This window comes from Apus apus, chromosome 5 (genome assembly GCF_020740795.1).
Source record: "Apus apus isolate bApuApu2 chromosome 5, bApuApu2.pri.cur, whole genome shotgun sequence".
In the NCBI taxonomy this organism is placed as follows: Eukaryota; Metazoa; Chordata; class Aves; order Apodiformes; family Apodidae; genus Apus; species Apus apus.
In genome coordinates, this window is record NC_067286.1 from 27,265,101 (window position 1) to 27,285,824 (window position 20,724).

The window sequence follows — 20,724 nt, forward strand, 5'->3', positions numbered from 1 at the left end:
ACTCTTCCCCTTTTTGCAAATACACAGGAGCCATCCAGAAGCTAACACTATCATCCTGGTCTGTGGGGCTGCTTGAGGACCAGAGAGACAAAATTAAATACTTAACAAGTTGAAAATGCATTTATCCAGAAGGCCTCCATTTATGTATGCCTTTATATATATCCCAGCAATTCTCAATTTATAGAGCTATACCAAGACCTCTGGTGAGAGCAGTGGAAAGGATCAAGACAGCATAAAGGGGAAATTTATTTTCCCTTTTTTTTGGATAGTAGTTTTTAACTTGGTACTAATCTATCAATTTTATTTGAGAAGGAGAATTTGTGCCCAAACTGATCCCAAGTTCCAGCTGGTGTAATGCCCTACAAACAAGTCAGCAATTTTCTGTGAACTGGTTTTAATAATTATTTTCTGTTCAGAAAACCGAATATACCTACGGTAGTGCTACTCTACCTAGTATTGCTTTTATTATTATTATTATTATTCACTTGAACTGCCACCACTCTTGCTTGTATTTTAATATTTATTCCATGCTGTTCAAAATGAATACAGCAGAAAGAACAGTGTAAAAAACACTGATGCTGAAGATGGTACTAAGTAGAAATTTAAACACAAAAAATCAAAAGACAGCAAAGCAAACAGATCTCACCTGTTCAGGAAAGCATTTCCAAATCGGCTGAGTTTGCGAAATGGCTTCTTAGGATCAACAACTAGAGCATTCCCAGGAATGTTTCCTTCTGAATCTCCATACATCACAGCAATAAAAGAATCTGTTGTAGGCTCTGGACCAATCCGCATGCCTGGGAAGTCTTGTTCAAGTAGGTATCTAGAGATGGAGAATACATAAAGTAACAGAATGAATCACTAGGAACTATGGCAAAAGCAAATACCTGTAACTGGTTTGAAAATTTCCAAGGATATACACGGTCTAGAACAATAAAATTACATTTTTCTCAAAGTTCACTATTTCTATTAACTAAGGGGTGAGGGGGAAGAACAACAACAAGAAAAAATACCCTGAATTCCATGTTTTCACAACTACTAGGTAGAGGGATCAAGTAAATCTACTTACAGAAATGGGATGGAAAGTATTCCTTCAGCTGAGGGAGTACTTCAGCACCTGAACTATTCAAGTGGATACTTCTACCAACGACCCCAGTGCTGTAGGTTGCACTAGAAGACACTGCTGCTTTTGGGGGTGTTTTCAACCCTACACAAGAGCTGCTGGTGCTAAAAGGGAGAGGTTTGAAACAGTGTATGAGCAGCATCAGTTTGCTGACAGATCTAACCCTGCAATGAACTCAGTATGGTTTTACTAAATTTAACTCATCTTACCACAGGCAGAGATAACACAGTTATGAGACAATATAATTACATCAGTTTGAGAGCAAGGGAAGGCTTTTCTTTTTTTTTTTACCCACATATCAAAAAGTAATTGTTAACTAAATCTGACTTGCAGAACTTGAGGTGGAACAGAAACCTACTTCTGAGAGGCATCAAGTCAGGCAGCTCTGTACCAACAGAAACCATCCTGCATCTCACTTTGATCAGTCCACTCAGAGATGCAGACAGCACAAATTTGGCAAACCAAAGTTGACACAACAAGTCTTGATTTTCCAGACAATGAGGTCTCAAATGAAAGATGTATTTAGATGCTTAAAATTAATGGAACTGGAGCATGGATTTAGAGAAAAAGCCTGTCTGCATCCCTTCCTGGATGGTGAGAGGCAAGGGAAGGCCCAAGCCTATCAAGCAAGTCTCCAGCTCGCAACATTCTTCCAGCCTACACCACTACGACAACTGCCACTCTTCAACAACTGAAGCAGACAACCTCTTTTAACTTTAAAGCATGAGTCTTATTGTCCTCATGCACAACAGCACCATGTTGAAAATGTTCGTCTCAAGACTAAGGCGACATGTGACATTACAAAATCATTAAGATTCTTCAATCAACTCAAGTAGTAACCTCATACTTATTAATTTGAAAGGTTCCATGTCTTCCCAGAGTTCTCTAAAAGCCACCACTTACACCCACTACAATTTCACTTTTTACATAATCAAAGCCGCATTTAAACAAGAACTCTTCTTCAGGCACAGATAGTCCTACATCCAATGACAGCACTAGTTAGGTTGGAGCACTTCTATATTAACAGCAGTCTTTGAATAATAGGTTTGTTTTGACCCTTAATCCAACAGCACTATGCCTGTTCTGTAGTTTCATAAATGAATATTGATTTGAGAGGACATGCAGGCTGCTTTTGCTGCAAAAAACATTCTACACAGTGTCTGTCCTGGCTGAAAAATCTTTGTTTAAGCAATATCCAAACATTTACAGACTTCATAGATCAGTGCACAGAAGCCAAATTTAAGTAACTGAATATATACTGCACATTTGAAGTATCTTTTTCCACTAGCCTTAGCAAACCAAATCAGCTCAACCCATGATCTGGGAGGCTTAAAGCATTCAACTGTTATTTACATGAGATTTCCTGCAGCTTTCTACTTCCAAAGAAACAAATAAAAAAATAAAAGCCAGTGCTAAAAACTGTGGGAAAGGAGGAACATAAGAACAGTCATGCCAGAACATGCCAAAGTCAATGTGTTCTACTTCTAGAATAAGCTGTACCTAATGCACAGTAACAATAAAAGTAACCACTCATCAAATGCAAAAAAACCCCCAACGCTCAAGACTCTCTGCACATGCAGGAGTGCACAAAGCAGCAGATCAGTCATCTTCTGAAGCAGATTATGTAACAAAACAAAAATGAAACTTCTTTGATAGCTCAGTAGTTGAACCCTTTATGCATGGAAACCCAGAACTTTCAAGTGCTGTAGCAAAAAGCTCAACATATGAAACACAAAAGTGTGTTCCTGCACTCTGATGGAACACCAGGCAGACTACAATTCTCCAGACTGGACTTACCCACACCATTGATTTTGAAAGACCAAATATACTTTTATCTTCTAAAATAAGATTTTTAACTTGCCACAATACAATGTTCTACTTCAAAGTCTCTTGATTCTGTTTTTCCTCACTGCCTTTCTTTTAATTAAGGTCCAGGACTGGTAACTAAGTTCTTCTCTTGATATGAATTCCCATTCCCAGACTTCTGCTGACAGAGGCAGCAATTTGTAAGGTGGCAATACATATGACAAGAAGTTCCCAGAGCAACAGTAAAGAACATCGTACTTAATCAAACGCACATGAGAGAAGGCTGAGATGCTATGTCACAGAAAAGTACAGGATCTGAATGCAGGGTAAGACACCTCCAGGGTAATTAGGATAACTGCTACTCATCATAAGCTCATGAACCTGCTAGGCATGATGATGGACACTTGGTGGTCATGGTGTTTCAGATGACAAAATAAAATAATCTCAGGGCCTGCTCATGAAGTTGCTGCACATGCGACACCTGCAGAATTACAAAAATTTGGCAGTAGGGACCATCTTTCAGGATTTCCAACATCTGTATTTTCAGTTTGGAACTCAAACAATGCAAATTCATATTAGCTGCTTATTGAAATGACTAAACAAGAATAAAGTGCTACTGACCTGCAATGATACTTACAAGTTAATGCCACAGATGCAGCTTTTAAAAAATCAAGTTTTTTTATAGCGATAACAATCCAGGAAGGCAAGATCTCCTTCCAAACAATGAGACCCACCCAACAGCCACAGTGCTGAGCCTGGTACAGCTGGTGAACAGACACAGAAAGCACTTTACAAGGCAGGTATTTTCCATTAAGACTGGCTCACAGTTGCACATCAAGAACCAGAAGAGACTAAAATAAACCCCAGTTTTTGAGCACTGGCTGTACAAGCTATATCACACTTCCTCTCAGTATGAAAATATCAGTTTCACTTAGCCACACAAAAGCATTGAGCAGCCTTCTGTAAACTGAAAAGCTGCAAATGTTTTTCTACAGTATGCAATATTAATGCAGCAAAATACCTGGATTTTTAGCATCCACAACTGCATGCCCTTCTCAGGAATTTTCAGCAGAGAGGGAGTTCAAAAAGGTTCACAGGAAGAATGCTTAAAAATAGCAAATGTCCCAAAGACACTCTAGATCAAACAACAGACATCCTGTTGACTCTTCTCCCTTTGTTTTTACCTGGGCTATATCCTCTGTGCTTTGCCAATAAACATTCATCTATGTTCCTCTGCAAGATCTATAGCCAGACTATGGGAAACTGGTTCACAAAAGTTCCAGAGATAGGAAAGATTACACACAGTTTCGGATACTGGTAACCATCTGAAGCCTAAAAGCTTTAGATAAGCCATACTAAAGCACAAACACAGGTGAGCTGGACAGAGCAGCACTGGGCAGGGATGCACTGTGATGCATAGGGAGACAAACCCCAGCCTCCTCTCATAAGGCTGCTCGTCTCCATGCTACATACTGCACCAAATCCTCCACACTTTTTTTTTTTAAACACAACAAAACTAACAGATATTTACCTTCATGTAAGAATTTTGCTCCAAATAATTCAAATAAAACATTTATGTAAAGATAGCATGTTGAGTTCTTCACCCCAGAACAAAGAGATGCAGCCCATTCTTGCCATACAAGCAGATGCCCACTACTTGCAGACTCCAGATATTATGCATCTAAAAGGGTGGCTTCACAAAACCCAGCTCTGGCTGAATTAAACAGAAGGAAGTTTACTGTTTTAACCTTTGAGCAATACCTCTGAGCAAAGTAAAAGCACAGTCTGGCAAGCTGAGGAATTTACTTCCGTTTTTCTTCATCCTTATAAGTTCTATATAAAAAACAATTCAGTCTCTTAAACTTTTAAAATAGAAAAGTTATTACCAAGTTAAACTTAATTAAGCTAGAAGTTTAACTCATTGTTAAAAGGGAAGAAAAGGATCAGCAACTACAAACTCATACCGCCCAGCTCCCTTCTCTTTCCTATGCACTACAATTCTCTCCTGTCTCTCCTTTATTTATTGTTATTATATGTCTCTCCTTTATTTAGTTCTTTCTCTAACGCAGCCAGGAGAAACTGAGACAATCATAGAAGCTGCAAGGCCAAGCAGCTCACATGCAAGATAAGCATTTGGCTCTCACCCATCCTCCCACCCCATTAAAACCAATCAGACAAGTATTAACATTTGGACCTGAATATATTTGCTTGAATTGTTAGCATTGTCAGATACTTGAATAAACAGTATCACCACGCTACTGCACCTTAGACAGTGAAACTGGCTGGTTTCACTGCATTGTTGCAAGTGCAAAGACGACAAACAGCATCAAGTGAAAAACCAGAAGAGCTGTTAGAAACACGGAAGTATTTGTTGGCATATCTTACTCCCCAGGGACATTCAGTCACTGCTAGATGAGTGTTTTCCATGAAGACTTAGTTGAAGGAAGTGGGTGGATGTGGATGTGTCAGAGGTATGAAAATGTGAAGTTCTCACAATAATGTCTAATTCAAAGTAAATCCCAAATGAATATTCGTCAGCTAAATGAATTGTTATCTTCAAACACAAACCTAACAGTAAACACTTAAGTAGATCACAAAATGGAGAAGGGTGGAACAAAGCAGTTTTAATTAAGATTTAAAACAATGTTTGCTTCTTAAAAGGCTAGAGGGGGAAAAAACCTACAGTCCAACTTCATTCTAAGAAAAAAATACCTAGAATAAACCCAGAGTTATAACAATCTCGAGAATGTGGGACATTTTTCCATGAGAAATTCAGCCTACCAGAGGGGAAATTTATTTGTGGCTGACCTGGACACTGTAATATTTTCCTATGTCTTCTCCTAAGCCTTGCTCTCAGCATACATGCACTTCTCTTTTTTGCTTTTCTTTTTCTCCTCTAAATTGGACTTTAAGTCACAGTCACTGTGACACCATTGTCTAAGTTGCTGCCCATCTTAGATGGAGCATTTACTTATGTTGATTCTGCCAATTATGATCTATTCTACAGCAAACACTGATGTAATGAATGTTCATTGTGGTGAGGTCAGACTGCAGTCCTTTAGAAGCAGTAACAGCTGCTGCCTTACTGATTTGGGTTCAACAGTCAACTCCTGTCTTCTCCAACACTCAATAAGGGATTAAACCACTCAGCAATCTACCTTAAAAAGGAGACAAGAGAAAGGGGTAAGAAGGTGAAGGGAAGGGCACATCACAGTAGAAGTCACCTCCTCCATTGAGTCAGATATTTCAATTAAACACCTGAGAAAACATCTTTGAAAACTTAATCTCTGTCAACTTGTCTCGGCACCTTCCCCCAGCAGTGATCAACACTAAAAAAATTTTGTTTTCCAGCTGTAATAAATGATACTTCTTTCTCATTCAGACTGTATATGAGCATCAGCCCAATCCTATTGTTCAGTATTTTAAGGTTAAGTGATAAATTACTCCCAATGCAACAGTACCAAAAATACATCTAAGTCCCTGAAAGGAATATCAACTTCCTAAGTGCAAAACTGACTTGCACTCCTGTCAACTATGGGCAACTGTAAAGGCCAGAAAAGTTGAATGCCAATAAATGAAGAAAGTGTGTTCTCATCCAAGCCAAACTCTTAAGAGGAGGGGAAAAAAGTTTCCTATGAATCAAAAATGACACAGCAGCTCAGCTGATAAGCAGAACAGGTTCTGGATCATACATATTTGGGACCATTCTGTCTCCGTATTATACATGCTGTCACCATCCCCTGTCCATAAGTCAGGTATGAACACTTATCTGTTAATTTATACAATAACAAAGCAGCTGTACTTTTAAGGAAGAAAATAAATCAGCATGGCTAAAGAATATTAGGAAAACCCAAATAATCTTTAAGTATTTGCAGAAATTCAGCAGTAGTGGATAAAGAGCCAAGTTCATCCTTAATCTTCCAATTAGCTAGTTGTAAAACCAAAAAAGAAATATTATTAGCTCTGTAAACATGTGAAAAGCTCTCAGGTAAGCAAAGGTAAACACCACTCCTCAATGGAGAAGAGGGGAGGTAGGTCCTTCCCACTATAAAAAGAGAACAGTGCTATGACAAGAATGTCAGTAAGTTTTGCAATCAAAAGAGAAACATTTGTAAAATTTATAGAAAGATTATAATGAACTTCAGATATAACAAGTAGGTAAAAATGTGACCCAAGTGACCTCTCAGTGTCTCTTGCAGAGTTTTGTATGCCTTAGACTGATTCGTAAGGGGCATGAGAGAGGCAAACACACTCAAATATCAGAAAAATATTCACAAGTTTGTAAGAGAATCATAGAATGGTTTGAGTTGGAAGGGACCTTAAAGACCACCTAGTTTCAAACCCCCTGCACAGACAGGGACACCTCCCACTAGACCAGGTTGCTCAAAGCTCTATCCAACCTTGAACACTTCCAGGGAGGGGGCATCCACAACTTCACTGGGCAACCTGTGCCAGTGTCTCACCACTCACTGCAAAAAAATGCTTCTTAATATCTAATCTCTTTCAGCTTAAAACCGTTACCCCTCGTCTGTGATTCTGTCTTACTGCAACACACCCTTATAAAAGGTCCCTTTCCAGCTTTCCTGTAGGCCACCCTTCAGGTACTGGAAGGCTGCTATCAGCTTCCTAAAACCAGTTACTAAACAACTTAGCAAGAAGACAGGCAGAAAAGGCAGAAAACATTACAATAGCAGCAACAGTGTTAAGCTGCCTTGCTAGTGATACTGCTCGTTCAATGCAACAGACCAAAAGGCTTGGAGGGGGAAAAAAGGACTTTCAGATACCACGGGGTTATCCACCGGAACGCTTGTCGGGTTTCTGTCTCATCTTCGTATCCAATCTACAAATTAAAACTACTTTTGGGAGAGGATATAAGGTCTGTGATGGCCGATGCTGTCATTCCGCTTGAACACGACCTGCTTTTTATTCCCTTGATATAATTTAGAAAATAAAAGAAAAAAAGTTAAAGAGGAAGCAGGCAGCGACGTTACACTTTCTCAGCAGAACATGAAATCGAGATAATATTCTCAAAAAGGAAGTTGGCAGGAGAGTTGCAGAGCACGTAGCACGCTGGAAAGCGGCAGCCACCGCCGCCGCAGGACGGGAGGCACTCGGGGAGCCCCGCTCCTCGGGAGGGACGCGCACAGCGGCCACCGAGAGCTGCCGCCGCCTCGGGGCTCCCAGCAGCCAGCCAGCCGGCCGGCCAGACACCGGCCCCGCCGCCTCGGGGCTCCCAGCAGCCAGCCAGCCGGCCGGCCAGACACCGGCCCCGCCGCCTCGGGGCTCCCAGCAGCCAGCCAGCCGGCCGGCCAGACACCGGCCCCGCCGCCTCGGGGCTCCCAGCAGCCAGCCAGCCGGCCGGCCAGACACCGGCGCCGCCGCCGCAGGGAGCGGAGCGCCCGCCGCCCCTTCCCGAGACGGCCGCTCCCACCGCCGGCGGCGCCGCTCGGCACACCGCGGTGGGCGGCCGGGCGGCCGCTGCCCCCCGCACGGGCTGCTGGCGCGTAGGAGGTATTAATCGCACCGCAGAAACGCCCGGGGCAGAAGGCGAGCAAGGATTACAGAGCAGGCGGCAGGGCCGAAGCGGGCCCCGAGAAGGGCCAGGGGCGGCGTCCTGGGGAGAAAGCGCCGCGCAGCACCGGGGGTCGCCTACCGGATGAAGGTGGTCTTGCCGGTGCTGTACTGCCCCACCAGCAGCACCATGGGCTTGTTCTCGAAGTCGGCCTCCTCCAGGGCGGGCGAGTGGAACTCATGGAAGCGGTAGTGCTCCTCCAGCGGCAGCAGCTTACGGAGGTAGAGGTCCCGCAGCCCCCCGGTCACCGTCTGGACCACGTCGGTGCCGCCGCCGCGCTCCCGCCCGCCGCCCTGCTTGCCCAGCCAGCTGAACATCCCGCCGCCCGCGCCCGCCGCACTGCCGCTCCCCGCGCACGCAGCCGCGGGCGGACAGACCCGGCCCGGCCCGGCCCGGCCCCGCGCGGGGCGGTGCCAGCGCCAGCAGCGGGGCCGGGGCCCGCGGAGCTGCGGGGCTGGGCGCTGCGCCCCTCCCTCCTGCCTGCACCGCGGGGCGCTGGCGGGTGCCTTTGGGTTGTGTTTTCAGGTGGAGGCGGGGAGGTCAGGGGGGTGTTGGGGGGGTTATTTTTTCAGAACCAGGAGGATTTCATTTATTTATTTATACAACAAATCCGCCTCTGCAGGTTAGTTGTACCTTAAAATTTCAGCCCCTTGAAACGAAATCCGGAAACCTTTGACAGGTCACACCTCAACGCAGAATGGCCCAAATGCTTGTCATGTCTTTGTGATGATGATGGCTGTCTTCGGATGCCAAAGAACGGAGTGACTAAGCACCGTGGGGGTTGGCTGCCACACTAGGCAACTATTTTAAACACGGTGAAAATTCTTAATAGAACATTGAAATTTTGCTCTGGGGCGTGTGTAGCAGATGTAGCCGTTAGTTTTATCCTTAGGTCTGATACTGTGTTAAGACACCTGGGAGAATTAATATTTTCTGCTGATTTTACAAGAGATTTTAATGAAATACAATGCCATATTCGTTAGAACATTGAAGAAATCTGTAAAATACTTTTTTCCCCAACCTAGAAGTTCATCTGTTCTCACTCACTACTTAGAAAACAAAAGCTTGGGCTCCCAATTTAAAACCAACCAACCAAACCAAATGAGAAGTGGGATTTTTTGCTGAATCTGTGACTAAACATGTTGGAAGTGTTAGAAATTCCCTTTTGTATTACACACTTATCACCTTGACTCCTTTGCATTTAAATCCCTTTTTGCTGGTCCATCTCATCTACTGATTCACCTTTTTAGCCATGTGTCTTTCTTACTTATAATTTCCATTAGAAAAATATATATGCTGCAGCTCTTCTAAATACATCAGCAGGTTTAGATGTGCCATGTCCATCTTTCTCCTTCCCAAGCTGTTCCTCAAATAACACATGTTAAGCTTTAATAACACTCAGTCCTGAGCATTTAAGCACTCTGCCTTTTCCTGGTTCTTTGCTTCACATTTTATTTAGGGCTATGCATGTATTTTGCAACCCCTTTGTTGCAATTTCCATGCTGAGTCTAAAGATTTTATGCCATTTCGTGTAAGGTCTTGCTGAATGGCTTCCTCATTTTTTTTTAATCTCCTTTTAATAGTTTAGTTTTGCATTCCTCTCATTTTCATGACTTTTCCCCATAGGTTAATCCATAGGTAATTAAGTTATCCTTGCAGTTACTTACATCTTCTCTGTGTTACTTCAATTACATCTTTTAAATTAGTCTTGTATCACCACATCTTTGAGAGTTCTGACTGCTCCTGATAATTTATCTGCAAAAATATCTGAGCTTTGGAAAACCTAAGTACTGCAGTTTGGGGTGATACTGCTTTCCCACTTGTCTGTGATCGATCCAGTATTTAGTGACTGAAGAACATCGCAGAAAGAGGGCAGGTACAATGCTGTCTCAGACTGTCCTCCCAGCCTCCAGGGATTGATGATTGAATGCAGAACTGAGGCAGATGTGAAGTCTTGGTATTTTTTAGTCCTTAAAAAAATTTCCAGTGAATGCACCAATCAGGTTTTTTTTAGCTCACAAACTTTTGTCAACAACACCATCCCAGGGTCAAAGAGGTCTGTAACTTTGTGACGTGTTATATGCTGGATTATTTTACTTTGTTAACGTAGAACCTGCTGCTTGCTAGTTTTGTCTGATCTCATTCAGGTCTTGTGTTAGAAGACAGGTACACAGCCACTCCCTGTTCATCTCCCACAGGGCACACCAGCTTTTGCAGATTTCTCTCTTCTCTGCCTTTTACTCCTGCTGTCTTTTTTCTAGGTCACAGATTCCTTATCTATTCACCCCTTTCATGGAAGCTCTTTTACCTCTTTGATCAGCCCTGACATGTTCCTATGTATTTGTGTTGAATAGAGAGGACTCAGATACAGAATAATGATTTCTGTTTCCCTGTAGGCTTTTTGAAACGGGGTAAAGTGTTCCTTGTTCTCTGTGACCCCTTCGTGGCTGCTGGAAAGCTGCAGGAAGGGCAGGGAAGTTTTTGAATTCACACACCTCATTCTGCTTGTCTTCAGACTTCCTGTCTAGATGCTTCCTGCTGTCAGTGGGATAATTTTTGCCCTTCAGACAATAAAGCTCTAACTGCATATGGGAACCTGGGAGTGCTTCCAAATTCACAGGTCTGGCTGTGCCCTCTGGCTGCATCCCATTCAATATTGCAGTGAGATCCAGCATGCATCAGCACCACTGCTGTCTTTGCTCTCTTGTTTCCATGGGAAGTAAACCCTGGGCATATAGGATGTAGTAGCTGCAGTATGCACCACAGGTAAGCACTCACTGACCTAAGTGTTTAACAGAAGGATTGTGTTTGTACACCACCTAGGAGTAGACCCTCGGCCTTGAGCACAAAGGGGTTTGTAAATCTTCCATTTTTGGCCCACAATTACAGGATCTCTGGACAAAAGATACTACAGCAGAACCGAGGAACAGTGAAGTCTGTAGGAAACATGGGCTTGTAGATGCAAGATGTGGAATAATAAATCCATAGCACTGAATAAAAGTTAATTCAGAAAAAGAATAAACAGAGACCTTGGATTCTATCGGTCAAAAAACCCCGACTGCTTGCTTGAAAGGAGCCATGTTAATGTGATGACCAAAGTGCCAGAAAGTTGAAAGTTAATATTCTGCTAATGTCAGTTGCAGTACTGTACAGCAAGTAAAAAAAAAACAAACAGCATTTGGGTGAGTGATATTAGGTATACAATTTTAGATCTGCCTTGACTGTGTTTCTAGTGTCTTTTCAGATGTAATATTACCAAAACATTAAAGCTTTAAACCTTTGGTATATAACAATAGCATTTAAATTCAGGTTAATAAAATGAATTAGCATGAGTCAGTTCTTGTAGTGATGGGTATTAAAAGTAATCCTAAACTCATAGGATCCCAGGATCGTGGGACAGTGCACATCTAGGTCTGGAGCAGGCTTACTTCCTTCTTCTATTGTTTTTCTGGAGCTATTAAGTTGCCTTTCTAGTAGAGGAAGAAGCACTTAAAAGAAATGACTTTAACATGTATTTGCTGTGAAAAATGTTTATTTGCTGTAACTCTGACTCCAAAAAAGTGTTTTATTATACAAAGTTTAATATTTATTTACATTCATATAGACTCCTTTCTTGACATAAAGTAAAAAATGGGCTTCTTGGCTTTGTTTTAGAGACAATGGATTTTGTACTCTACTGCATTTCTGGGTTGTCAATCCTATCTTTTTATAGCACAGGTAGAGCACAAATACAGTCAGCTTAAACTTCCGCACACTTCCTTGTCCATGCGACTCAGCTTTGGCCTGAAAGGTCACTTCTGCAAGCATGAGCTGAGCACAGCCTTACCTAGCCATGCTCCTGAGGTTGTCAACACGGGAAGCACATTAGTCCATTAAGGAAGAGCTCTGGTTTTTGTGTTTATTTTCTTCACTGACAGATAGCCTTCAGCATTCTTGATGACAAACAAAATGCTATTCTTAGCATTCTTTGGCTTTTCCTCACTTCCTAATCAAATTTCTTTTTTTCTTTATTAACAGGATTCATAGCTATTTGATTTCACATTCCTTAGTGCTGGGCAGTCAGCCAAATGCTGTGTTCCCTCTCTATCAGGCATACACATACCACCCCCACTGGGTGGTTTTCCCAGTAGCTCTTTGTTACGTTGCTTTTTTCGCTCCACGGCGGTACGCAAGGCCTGAAGGATCAGGTCTTTATTGTTCTGGACATTGTAGTAACTTAGGTTCACCAGTTTGTCAAAATCTTCCTCAGAATAACTCAGATTGTTTATATAATATGGACCACAGCTACTGGCAACATCAACTTCACCCTCTGCCATCTCTGAGGGACTACGTTTCACACCTAAGGGACAAACAATTACTCGGTTAATTAGCAAAAAGTGATTAGGTTCTGGATGGTTTTTAGGCATGCGCTCACAGCAGATCACAACCCAAAATTTTCCCTCCACAGGTGTTTTATTGCTGGGATGTTTGCTTGGCAGTGGTGGGTTGGAGAAGCTGATGATGGTGAGGAGATTTGAGGTTGTCCTGGGTACTCTTGGAAATGCCAAAACAGGTAGAGTAGCTCCTCTTTTGAGCACAGGAGGATGAGACTCCCTGCCTCCTCTCTAGCTCTGGGGTCAGCTGTCATCATGGTCCCCAGGTGCCCCTCAGTGTTGATGCTCTCCCAGTCTCTACCTTGCTGCCATCTCCCAGCCATTGCAGCACCCTACACTTCTAGCCAAGGTGCAAGTAAATGGTAACTATTCTTATTCTCTTTCCTCCCCTTCTCCCAGACCAGCCAGCTAGAGCAAGGACCTCAGGACACCATGTTTTTTTCCCTGGGTGGTCGGCCTGAAGCCATTGCTATGTTCTGTGCCTTCCATCTTCAACTCTACATAATTTTATATTCCTCACTACTATGCTTTCATGCCTTCAGAATTAGGCTACTGAAAATCCATGTATTTGGGTGATTCGAGTTTTCCAAAAGTGTACCTGCTTTCTCAGTGATGTGACAGATATTCTTTCACCCAGCACAACCTAGCACACCCCGTTGCACAATCTGCTACATCAACTCTTGGTTCCTACTAGGAAGAATTATTTAAAAATACAGAAAACAGCTAAAACTCTAGATTTTATTATTTAAACTGAAAGGCTTCACAGAGACATCATCTGGACATACCCCAGAAGCAGATGGCACAAATATTTAATGTAATTTCCTTGAGATCCTACTGCTATAAAAAAACCAACAGGCTTTGTTTCATCTCGACAGTGAGAGTGAACCTGATATTCCCTGTATTGCTAAGATTTGGCAGGGGTACTGAAAGGGCTTTTCATGCCCCTTTCATCATCCCAGGATAACTAACATATGCACCAGATCCAGACAAAATAATGAGGCAGGTAATCCCATAAGTGTAATCTCTGGAAATATTACATCCATCATATGTTATGATCTGAAGACAAATTTTTATTTAATGCCTTTGACAGTAGAAACCAGATCCAAAGCTAATGCAGAATTTATCTGCAGACTATCACAGAGATAACATTCTCAGGGACCTCCACAGTAAGTTGCTGGTACAGGGAGAAAAATACCCAAGAGAATTACAAATCTCAACAAATTTATGTATGCAGCAGGTGTAAGACACATCTCCTCACTTGTTTTTCTAGGACCTTCGTAATTGACCTGTGATTCATATTAGTATCTGATCTCAGCTTGGACCTAGTTATCTGCTCTAGACAGTAACACCAGTGGTTTTGATTTGGCTGGTGTTCTGGACACACTGTTGAATACCGAGTTGGTAGAAATATATCTGTATGCTAAACTCAGTAGATGCAGCATGCACCTTCTGAGCTGAGGGTGTGTTTAACTGATGTATTCAATGCACAGTAGGCAAACTTGCCTTTCCTGAACTCAGCAAAAGTGTAAGAAGCCCACTTGGCCATATTAGTTTAGGTTTGACTCTGCACTGATCAGACACAGTATATGAGCAGGCTGAACTTATATCTATACCTGTTAGTAGGTTCTTGGAAGGGAAAAAGATCCATTAATTTGATTAGATTCTCCAAGTCCGATAGATGTAGTCCTCAAGGCTCTTCTGAGAGAGTTATAAGCAATTAGTATAGCTCAAGGGAAGAGGTCTAAGCCACCTCACACAAAGGACTTCCCCTTTCTACTCCAGCTGTGGAGTCTAACCAGCACAGGAGTTTGAATATGTCAGTTTTAATAATTTACTCCAAATACTTTAAATTCCCTTTGCTGAACAAGCTGATGGATGAGCTGACTATGGAAAAACTGCCTGTTCATGTAATTGAACTAATACTTCAGATACTGTACATTCTAGATATGGGCTGGGGCATGGTACTGAAGCACTAGAAATTAAGCTGATCTCTGCCTGTCACTAACAAAGGCAAGACACCCATTCCCAACCTCCAGGCCTTTCTGTAGCATCTATGCTGCCACTGTGGAGGCTGGCTCTCATCTGAGAGGTGGTAGCACTCCCAAAAAACTCCACAGTCTGAGCCCTTCCATGACAGCTCATCTGAGACTTCACCCAACAGGGACCTGTTCTCTTTTTCTGTTTAGTCTCAGCTTGCAGCTGCCACCTGAATCTGTCAGGCAGCATTGGCGTGCCTCAATATGTCATGCAGGTCATATACATTTTCTGCATACCTAGTAACGCACCGTTTTAGATTCCCTGATAATTTGTTCACCTGTAGCTTCTGCACATCATCTGATGTTCACCTGGTAGTACATAGCTGAGTTAGGAATAACATCTGTGGGTTCTGGAAATTGTTGAGGAGGAGAGGGGAAGCAGACTCCTTCACAGAGCAGTACAAAAGCCAGTTCTCAGTTCCTGTTCTAGTTCTTTCTCTTTTTCTCCTTTCCCAAGTTCTTTCTACAAAGGACAACTACAAAAACAACCTTTCAGCTATCCAATCTGCGTTAAGAGCTGGAGTGGAATGGTGTCTATAACTGTATAAATACTCTTAGACTATCTGAATCCTGTTCAAAACCCCACTTGCATACCTCAAATGTGCAATGAACTCAATCTAGAATATCTACGAAACGAAAGTATGGTAAGTTTTTTATTACTTGATTCAACAAAAGTAAAGAAAAGATTTAATACAATCGGGACAGTAGTTTTTGCATTTGTTTTGGAATTTCGTCGTCTGGAGAAGGAATAACTGAAACTTTTGGCACCAACAGAGGTAGTATGGAGTTGTGGGATACGGTACCAGGACTTAGAAACCATCTGTCTTGAAGTGACTGGCACTGTTGCCATTGAAACTCTTCTTAAATTTCAAAAGAGGACTCACTGAAGTGAACAGAAGCTGTTGACACAGCTCAGTGTTATGTTTTCATCACTTTGCGAGTTCACGCTTTTGTTTTCAAGGTTGTCTGCTTAACCGTAAGCCTGGAAATTATTTTAAACAATGAAATCCTTAGATTCCCCAGAGCAGTGTCCAACAGGAAAGGATAACAAGTATGAGAGGAAATAACCCTGCTAACATCTGCCATTGCAGATAAACGGAATATACTTTTCATCACAAAACTCTACAGTCTACCTATAAAAGCCACAAAACAGCCTGAAGAGGGGTATGTGTGCCAAGGGCTGGTCTCAGCTGCTGCTCTACTGTCCAGGAAAATTCACATATTTTTAGCTTCTTGTTATGGATCAGATCTAAGCAAAGGAGTCTGAATCTGTGTTTTCAGAATGATCCAAAGAGCAGATATTGCACAGCCAGAGAAGAGAAAGGGCAGCCACTGCCTCTGTTAATGTGAAGTGTAGCTGTACACTTACCAGGTGCTTTGTAGTCCCTGAAGGTGTCATTTACTAGAGGGAAAAATATCACAATAGGTGTTTCTGGGCTCTCTTTGTCACCAACAATGTAGCATTCCTTCAGATGCGGAGTTTCCTCATCATCTGGCACCTTTGTAGGGAAAGGAATTCCCTGTTTTGCGAAGTATTTAGAGGCTTCTTTCAAGGGCTGGTTGCCACAATAGGAGAAATAAAAAAATTCCTCATCAGAACATGTGGGAAACCTTTGGACTGAATTTAACCAGAACCCAGTCTGACTTGGAATGCTTGTGGTATAAGGGCCAAGTTCTGAAAGATCATGGCACATGCCAAATTTAGGTGTTGCAGACTGTATATGGAGACAAGATCTGGAAGGCCAGAGTAAACTGCGACTGATCTGGGTCCACATGCCTGTCTTTGAAAATCTACATTCCACATTTGAGTATTGCAGATGCTGCCATTAGAGGACTTTTTTTTTTTTTTTTTTCCCAAATGTAATTAAAGTTCCCAAATATAAGCTGTGCTTCCATTTATTAACATAATGGGTCTTCTGCATCAGACTCTTCTATTGTTACCACTGAATTGTCCTGAATGTATATTTTCCCATGCCAAAGAATATTATTGGATTGAGAAGTATTAAGACAATTTAAAAATACATTTAGCTTCAGTCATTCGTTTGACATCTGACTGCCTTCAAATCAGCTAAAACACATTTACACATAAAAATGGATAGAGACAGTTTACTAAATGCTTACTTAATGATAACACTTTTACTGTTTGATAGAGGTATGTGACCCTGATAAACTGTTAGCTTACTTACATTTCCAAGATACTGGGAAAAAAAGAGCTGCTGTGAGTAGAGGATTACCCATTCTGGGAACTCAGTGATGAAACAGAGATATCAATAAAGAAGAATAGATGAGGCTTACCACTGTTTGGGAACCTGAACTGTAGTTGAAATGCAAAATGACATCCACTTTCCTTTCTGGCCTCATAAGGGGTGGGTAACTGGTAGCAAAGGCAAATGCTGTATCGATCAGGATGAGGTAGTCTGCTGCTGCTGTCAGGTGGTTGGGCTGGGTGTCAAGCTCACAGTCTAGAAAGATGCATTTTTTAATTATTTTTTTTTTCAGTGGTGGTGCTAAATACAAGAGGTGTACTGAGGAAAGTCAGTTGTTAACAGAAACAGAATTTGTCATTTCTTGTGTCTTAGACCTGCCTACATAGCCGATAGCTGCAGTTCAGCCATTTCTCAGTTCCTTGTCTGGCTTCTTCTTTTCACTGTTTACTCCGCAATTTCTTTGGCTTTCCTCTAATTAAGAACGATTAACTTGGGGATCAGGAGAATAGAGTTAATTCCATCTCTGGTTTTGTGTGTGATTCTGATCAGGCCAGGTTTGTTGGTTGTTTTGGTTTGGGTTTTTTTAATATAAAAATATTTAAACACCACTTCATTGTCTCAGCATATTAAAGATGTCCTTTGCCTTGCACACTACAAGAACAGGCACACAGCTACTAAGGTACATAGCTGAGGCAGGCATAACCCCTTGTGCAACACGGAGGACCTGGTACCAGACTGAGTGCTTATTCCCAAACTGTATAGCAGGAAATGCTCTTACAAAGGTTATATCTTTTAAGTAGAACAGTAACATGAAACAGGGCTCTGTCACACAGCCCTTGAGTACTGGCTGGACAAGAGACAACATGACGACAGTGCCACATCACACATGTGCAGGCTGGGTGGCTGGCACTTCAGTAGACATACACTGGTTGATTAATCAGGGTCTTTCTCATCTATCAGTTACCAGTCTCTATGAAATTTTTATAACCTTGCTTTTGAAGCCTCTCCTGCTAGCTAGTTTAAGCTTTCAGTAAGAAACAGCTTCAAATATTATCAGAGGACAGGAACAGAATGAAAAGGCAGTCAGCTTGATAATCAGCATTGCTTCTTTTTCATAAAGATGGTTTAAAATATAACTAAAGCCAGGGTATTAATACCATACCTTTCCATTTGGAAAACTCGCTCTCTAGGTAGTTGTTGTTCATCTGGAAGCCCTTCAGGAAGTTGGGGATTTCTGAGGCTGCTGGACGTGACATGGCAACATCTCGGAAAATGTCTGAAAAGCTGTCAGCGGGACAAACCACTCGAGTATCCAGTTCATTTGGTCTTGCAGGGAATATAGTTTCATCATCTGCAGAAGAAAGAAAACAGTTCTTGTATGTGTCCCCTTTTTAGAGATTAATCTGTGCAATCACAATTTCTTTTAACATGTTTAGCAAAACATAAACATCTTTTTGTCTCCAGGATCTCCACAAATCTCTCAGCTTTTCAGATAAGCTTTGAAAAAAACCTGTTTTTTCTTCTCAATCCACAGTGGCAAAGGCCTTGTTTGTACTGTAAATTAATCCATCTCATCTGCTACAACTGTCTTTGCTTTTCTATGATCTGATCCACTACTACATCCTGTACTTATCCCATCTTCCTTTGCTACTCCATGTGACAGGTTATCTCTCAGCCACACACATAAAAAAGCCACATAATCACAATCTCTCAGCCACACAAACGTAATTAACATTCCTTACTAGCAAATGCAAGCTCCTTGTTTTAATGAGAAACTATCCCCTAAAAATGCAAAAAGATAAAATAAATCACCCTTTTTTGCTACATTTCTCTTCCTTCTCATCTTTTCTTTTCTTTGTAGTGTATCTGTCTTGTGTGTTTCTTCTTAAAATTCCACCCTGCAGATTTTTCTTAATTTGGCAGTGTATTTTGCAAATCTCATCCTTAGGACTAGTTTGGAACAACTTGCAATAGTTGGTGATTGCCCTTGTTCCTGTGAAGCCTCATGCCGTTCTTCAGCTTCCAAGAGAGGAACTGGAAGGCTGTGGATCACTAGGGGAGGCCTCCCCTAGACTACATGGATATTTTTTTCCAGTTTTAACCTTGTGCAATGAAAATGGTTCATATAAGGGCCATTCTCTCTCTCTCTTTTTTTTTTTTTTCTTTCCTTGAGCCAGATTTCATGGATTCTTTTCTCACACATATGAAATGATTGCTATACTGTAATTCATGGCATGAATGTCCTCCTAGTTTCCATGTAGACTACAGGAAGCCCTGAAGAGGGAATTCCAGAATGGTTTTGAAAAAATTCAGTTAAAGAGACAATAAAATAGCATAATGCTGTAAGAATGACCCACCTATGTCAGTAATTTTGTCTCGGGTCCATTTGTGCCAGAAGTCTTCTGACTGAACAGATAAATACCAAGCATCCATAAGATTCAAGGAAAATACACTGCTCCAGATCCCTGTGGCAAAGGATATATGTGACAGAAAATAAACTGATAAAGACCTGGAAGCATTTTCATTCACAATGACTTTCAGTATCTTCTGGGTTCTCCAGCAAACTTCATTAATTACATTATCTTAGTGCACAAATAAAAGGAATGTCTTTATGAATTGATATATGAATCCATAGTGTATACAGACAATCTGATTTATTTGAGTATGAGAAGAGGGCTGATAGTATTTTCAGTATAGCTGCTAACACATTCATTTTTGTTACCTTACAAATAACATTTAGTCAAGTATAACTTAATACTTTCTGCCTCGCCTCAAAATTTCTTATTCTGCAAGTTCTCAGCATTTGTAATTCTAAAGCTTTTATCTATTTCTAGCATAACCCTGTTTCAGGTATGCAGCTATCCTGCAGAACCACCAACCACAAAACATCTACTAATATCCCTCAGAATAAGGAAGCTAACTTAAAAGTTTTGAAAATAGAGAGTGTAAATGCATGAGTCTTTTCATTTGTCTTCCAATTCTTGAGGATTTGAGGCATACCTGGGTTACATTTTTCAAGTTCCACTAGTAACAGATGTAGCAAACTTGATGTAGCCCAAACTGCCACCCATCTGCAATCACCTTACAGGCTGAGAAGACACCGACACCTGGAACGGTCACCTGCGCCAGGGGTGCAATGGTGCCTTCCTGAACCCTCCAAACTGCAGAACTAAAACCGGTGCTTTGGAGGGGAACTGGCTAATGGGCAGAAGAGGCTGTACCGGAGCAGCCTGACCCAGCCAAGCCAGCCTGCAGCCAGAGGAATGGACTTGGCCACACAGGAAAGAGCTGCACGACCTATGTAGTCAGTTTCAGATCTGTTCCCGGCTGGAGTGAAAAGGAATTTGCTGAAAACCTCTTAAATAAATGTGTCACTGGAGTAAGTAACTCTGCCTGAATGAGGCAACTCTGGATCATTGGCAGGGAACAGGGACACAAATGTCCCAGCGTCACTGTAGAGAAGGGAAGAAGACAGTGCCAAGGTGGAAGGTGTAGGAACGGGACTGGTGACCTGCTGGCATTTCTGACCACAGAAGGGGAGACATGGGTAAATTTGAAATTTCAGCTGGGGACAGGGAGATTCTGACTGCTTCCTACACCTCCCCAC

General features: G+C 41.9%; 2 protein-coding genes across 2 annotated transcripts in view; both read right to left on the minus strand.

Annotated features, from left to right (window-relative positions):
• Positions 1-8,880, minus strand: part of EHD4 (EH domain containing 4) — a 30,321-nt gene extending 21,441 nt beyond the window's left edge. Inside the window, exons 1-2 of the mRNA XM_051621613.1 lie at positions 8,583-8,880; positions 647-823 (exon numbers count right to left, since the gene is read on the minus strand). Of these exons, the coding sequence (XP_051477573.1) occupies positions 647-823; positions 8,583-8,818 (413 nt within the window). The 5' untranslated portion in view covers positions 8,819-8,880. The remainder of the gene's footprint in view (positions 1-646; positions 824-8,582) is intronic.
• A 3,631-nt stretch (positions 8,881-12,511) lies between these two features.
• LOC127385835 (cytosolic phospholipase A2 epsilon-like) overlaps positions 12,512-20,724 on the minus strand; it is a 36,263-nt gene continuing 28,050 nt past the window's right edge. The window contains exons 17-21 of the mRNA XM_051622013.1: positions 19,475-19,582; positions 18,280-18,468; positions 17,206-17,372; positions 16,280-16,466; positions 12,512-12,840 (exon numbers count right to left, since the gene is read on the minus strand). Of these exons, the coding sequence (XP_051477973.1) occupies positions 12,512-12,840; positions 16,280-16,466; positions 17,206-17,372; positions 18,280-18,468; positions 19,475-19,582 (980 nt within the window). The remainder of the gene's footprint in view (positions 12,841-16,279; positions 16,467-17,205; positions 17,373-18,279; positions 18,469-19,474; positions 19,583-20,724) is intronic.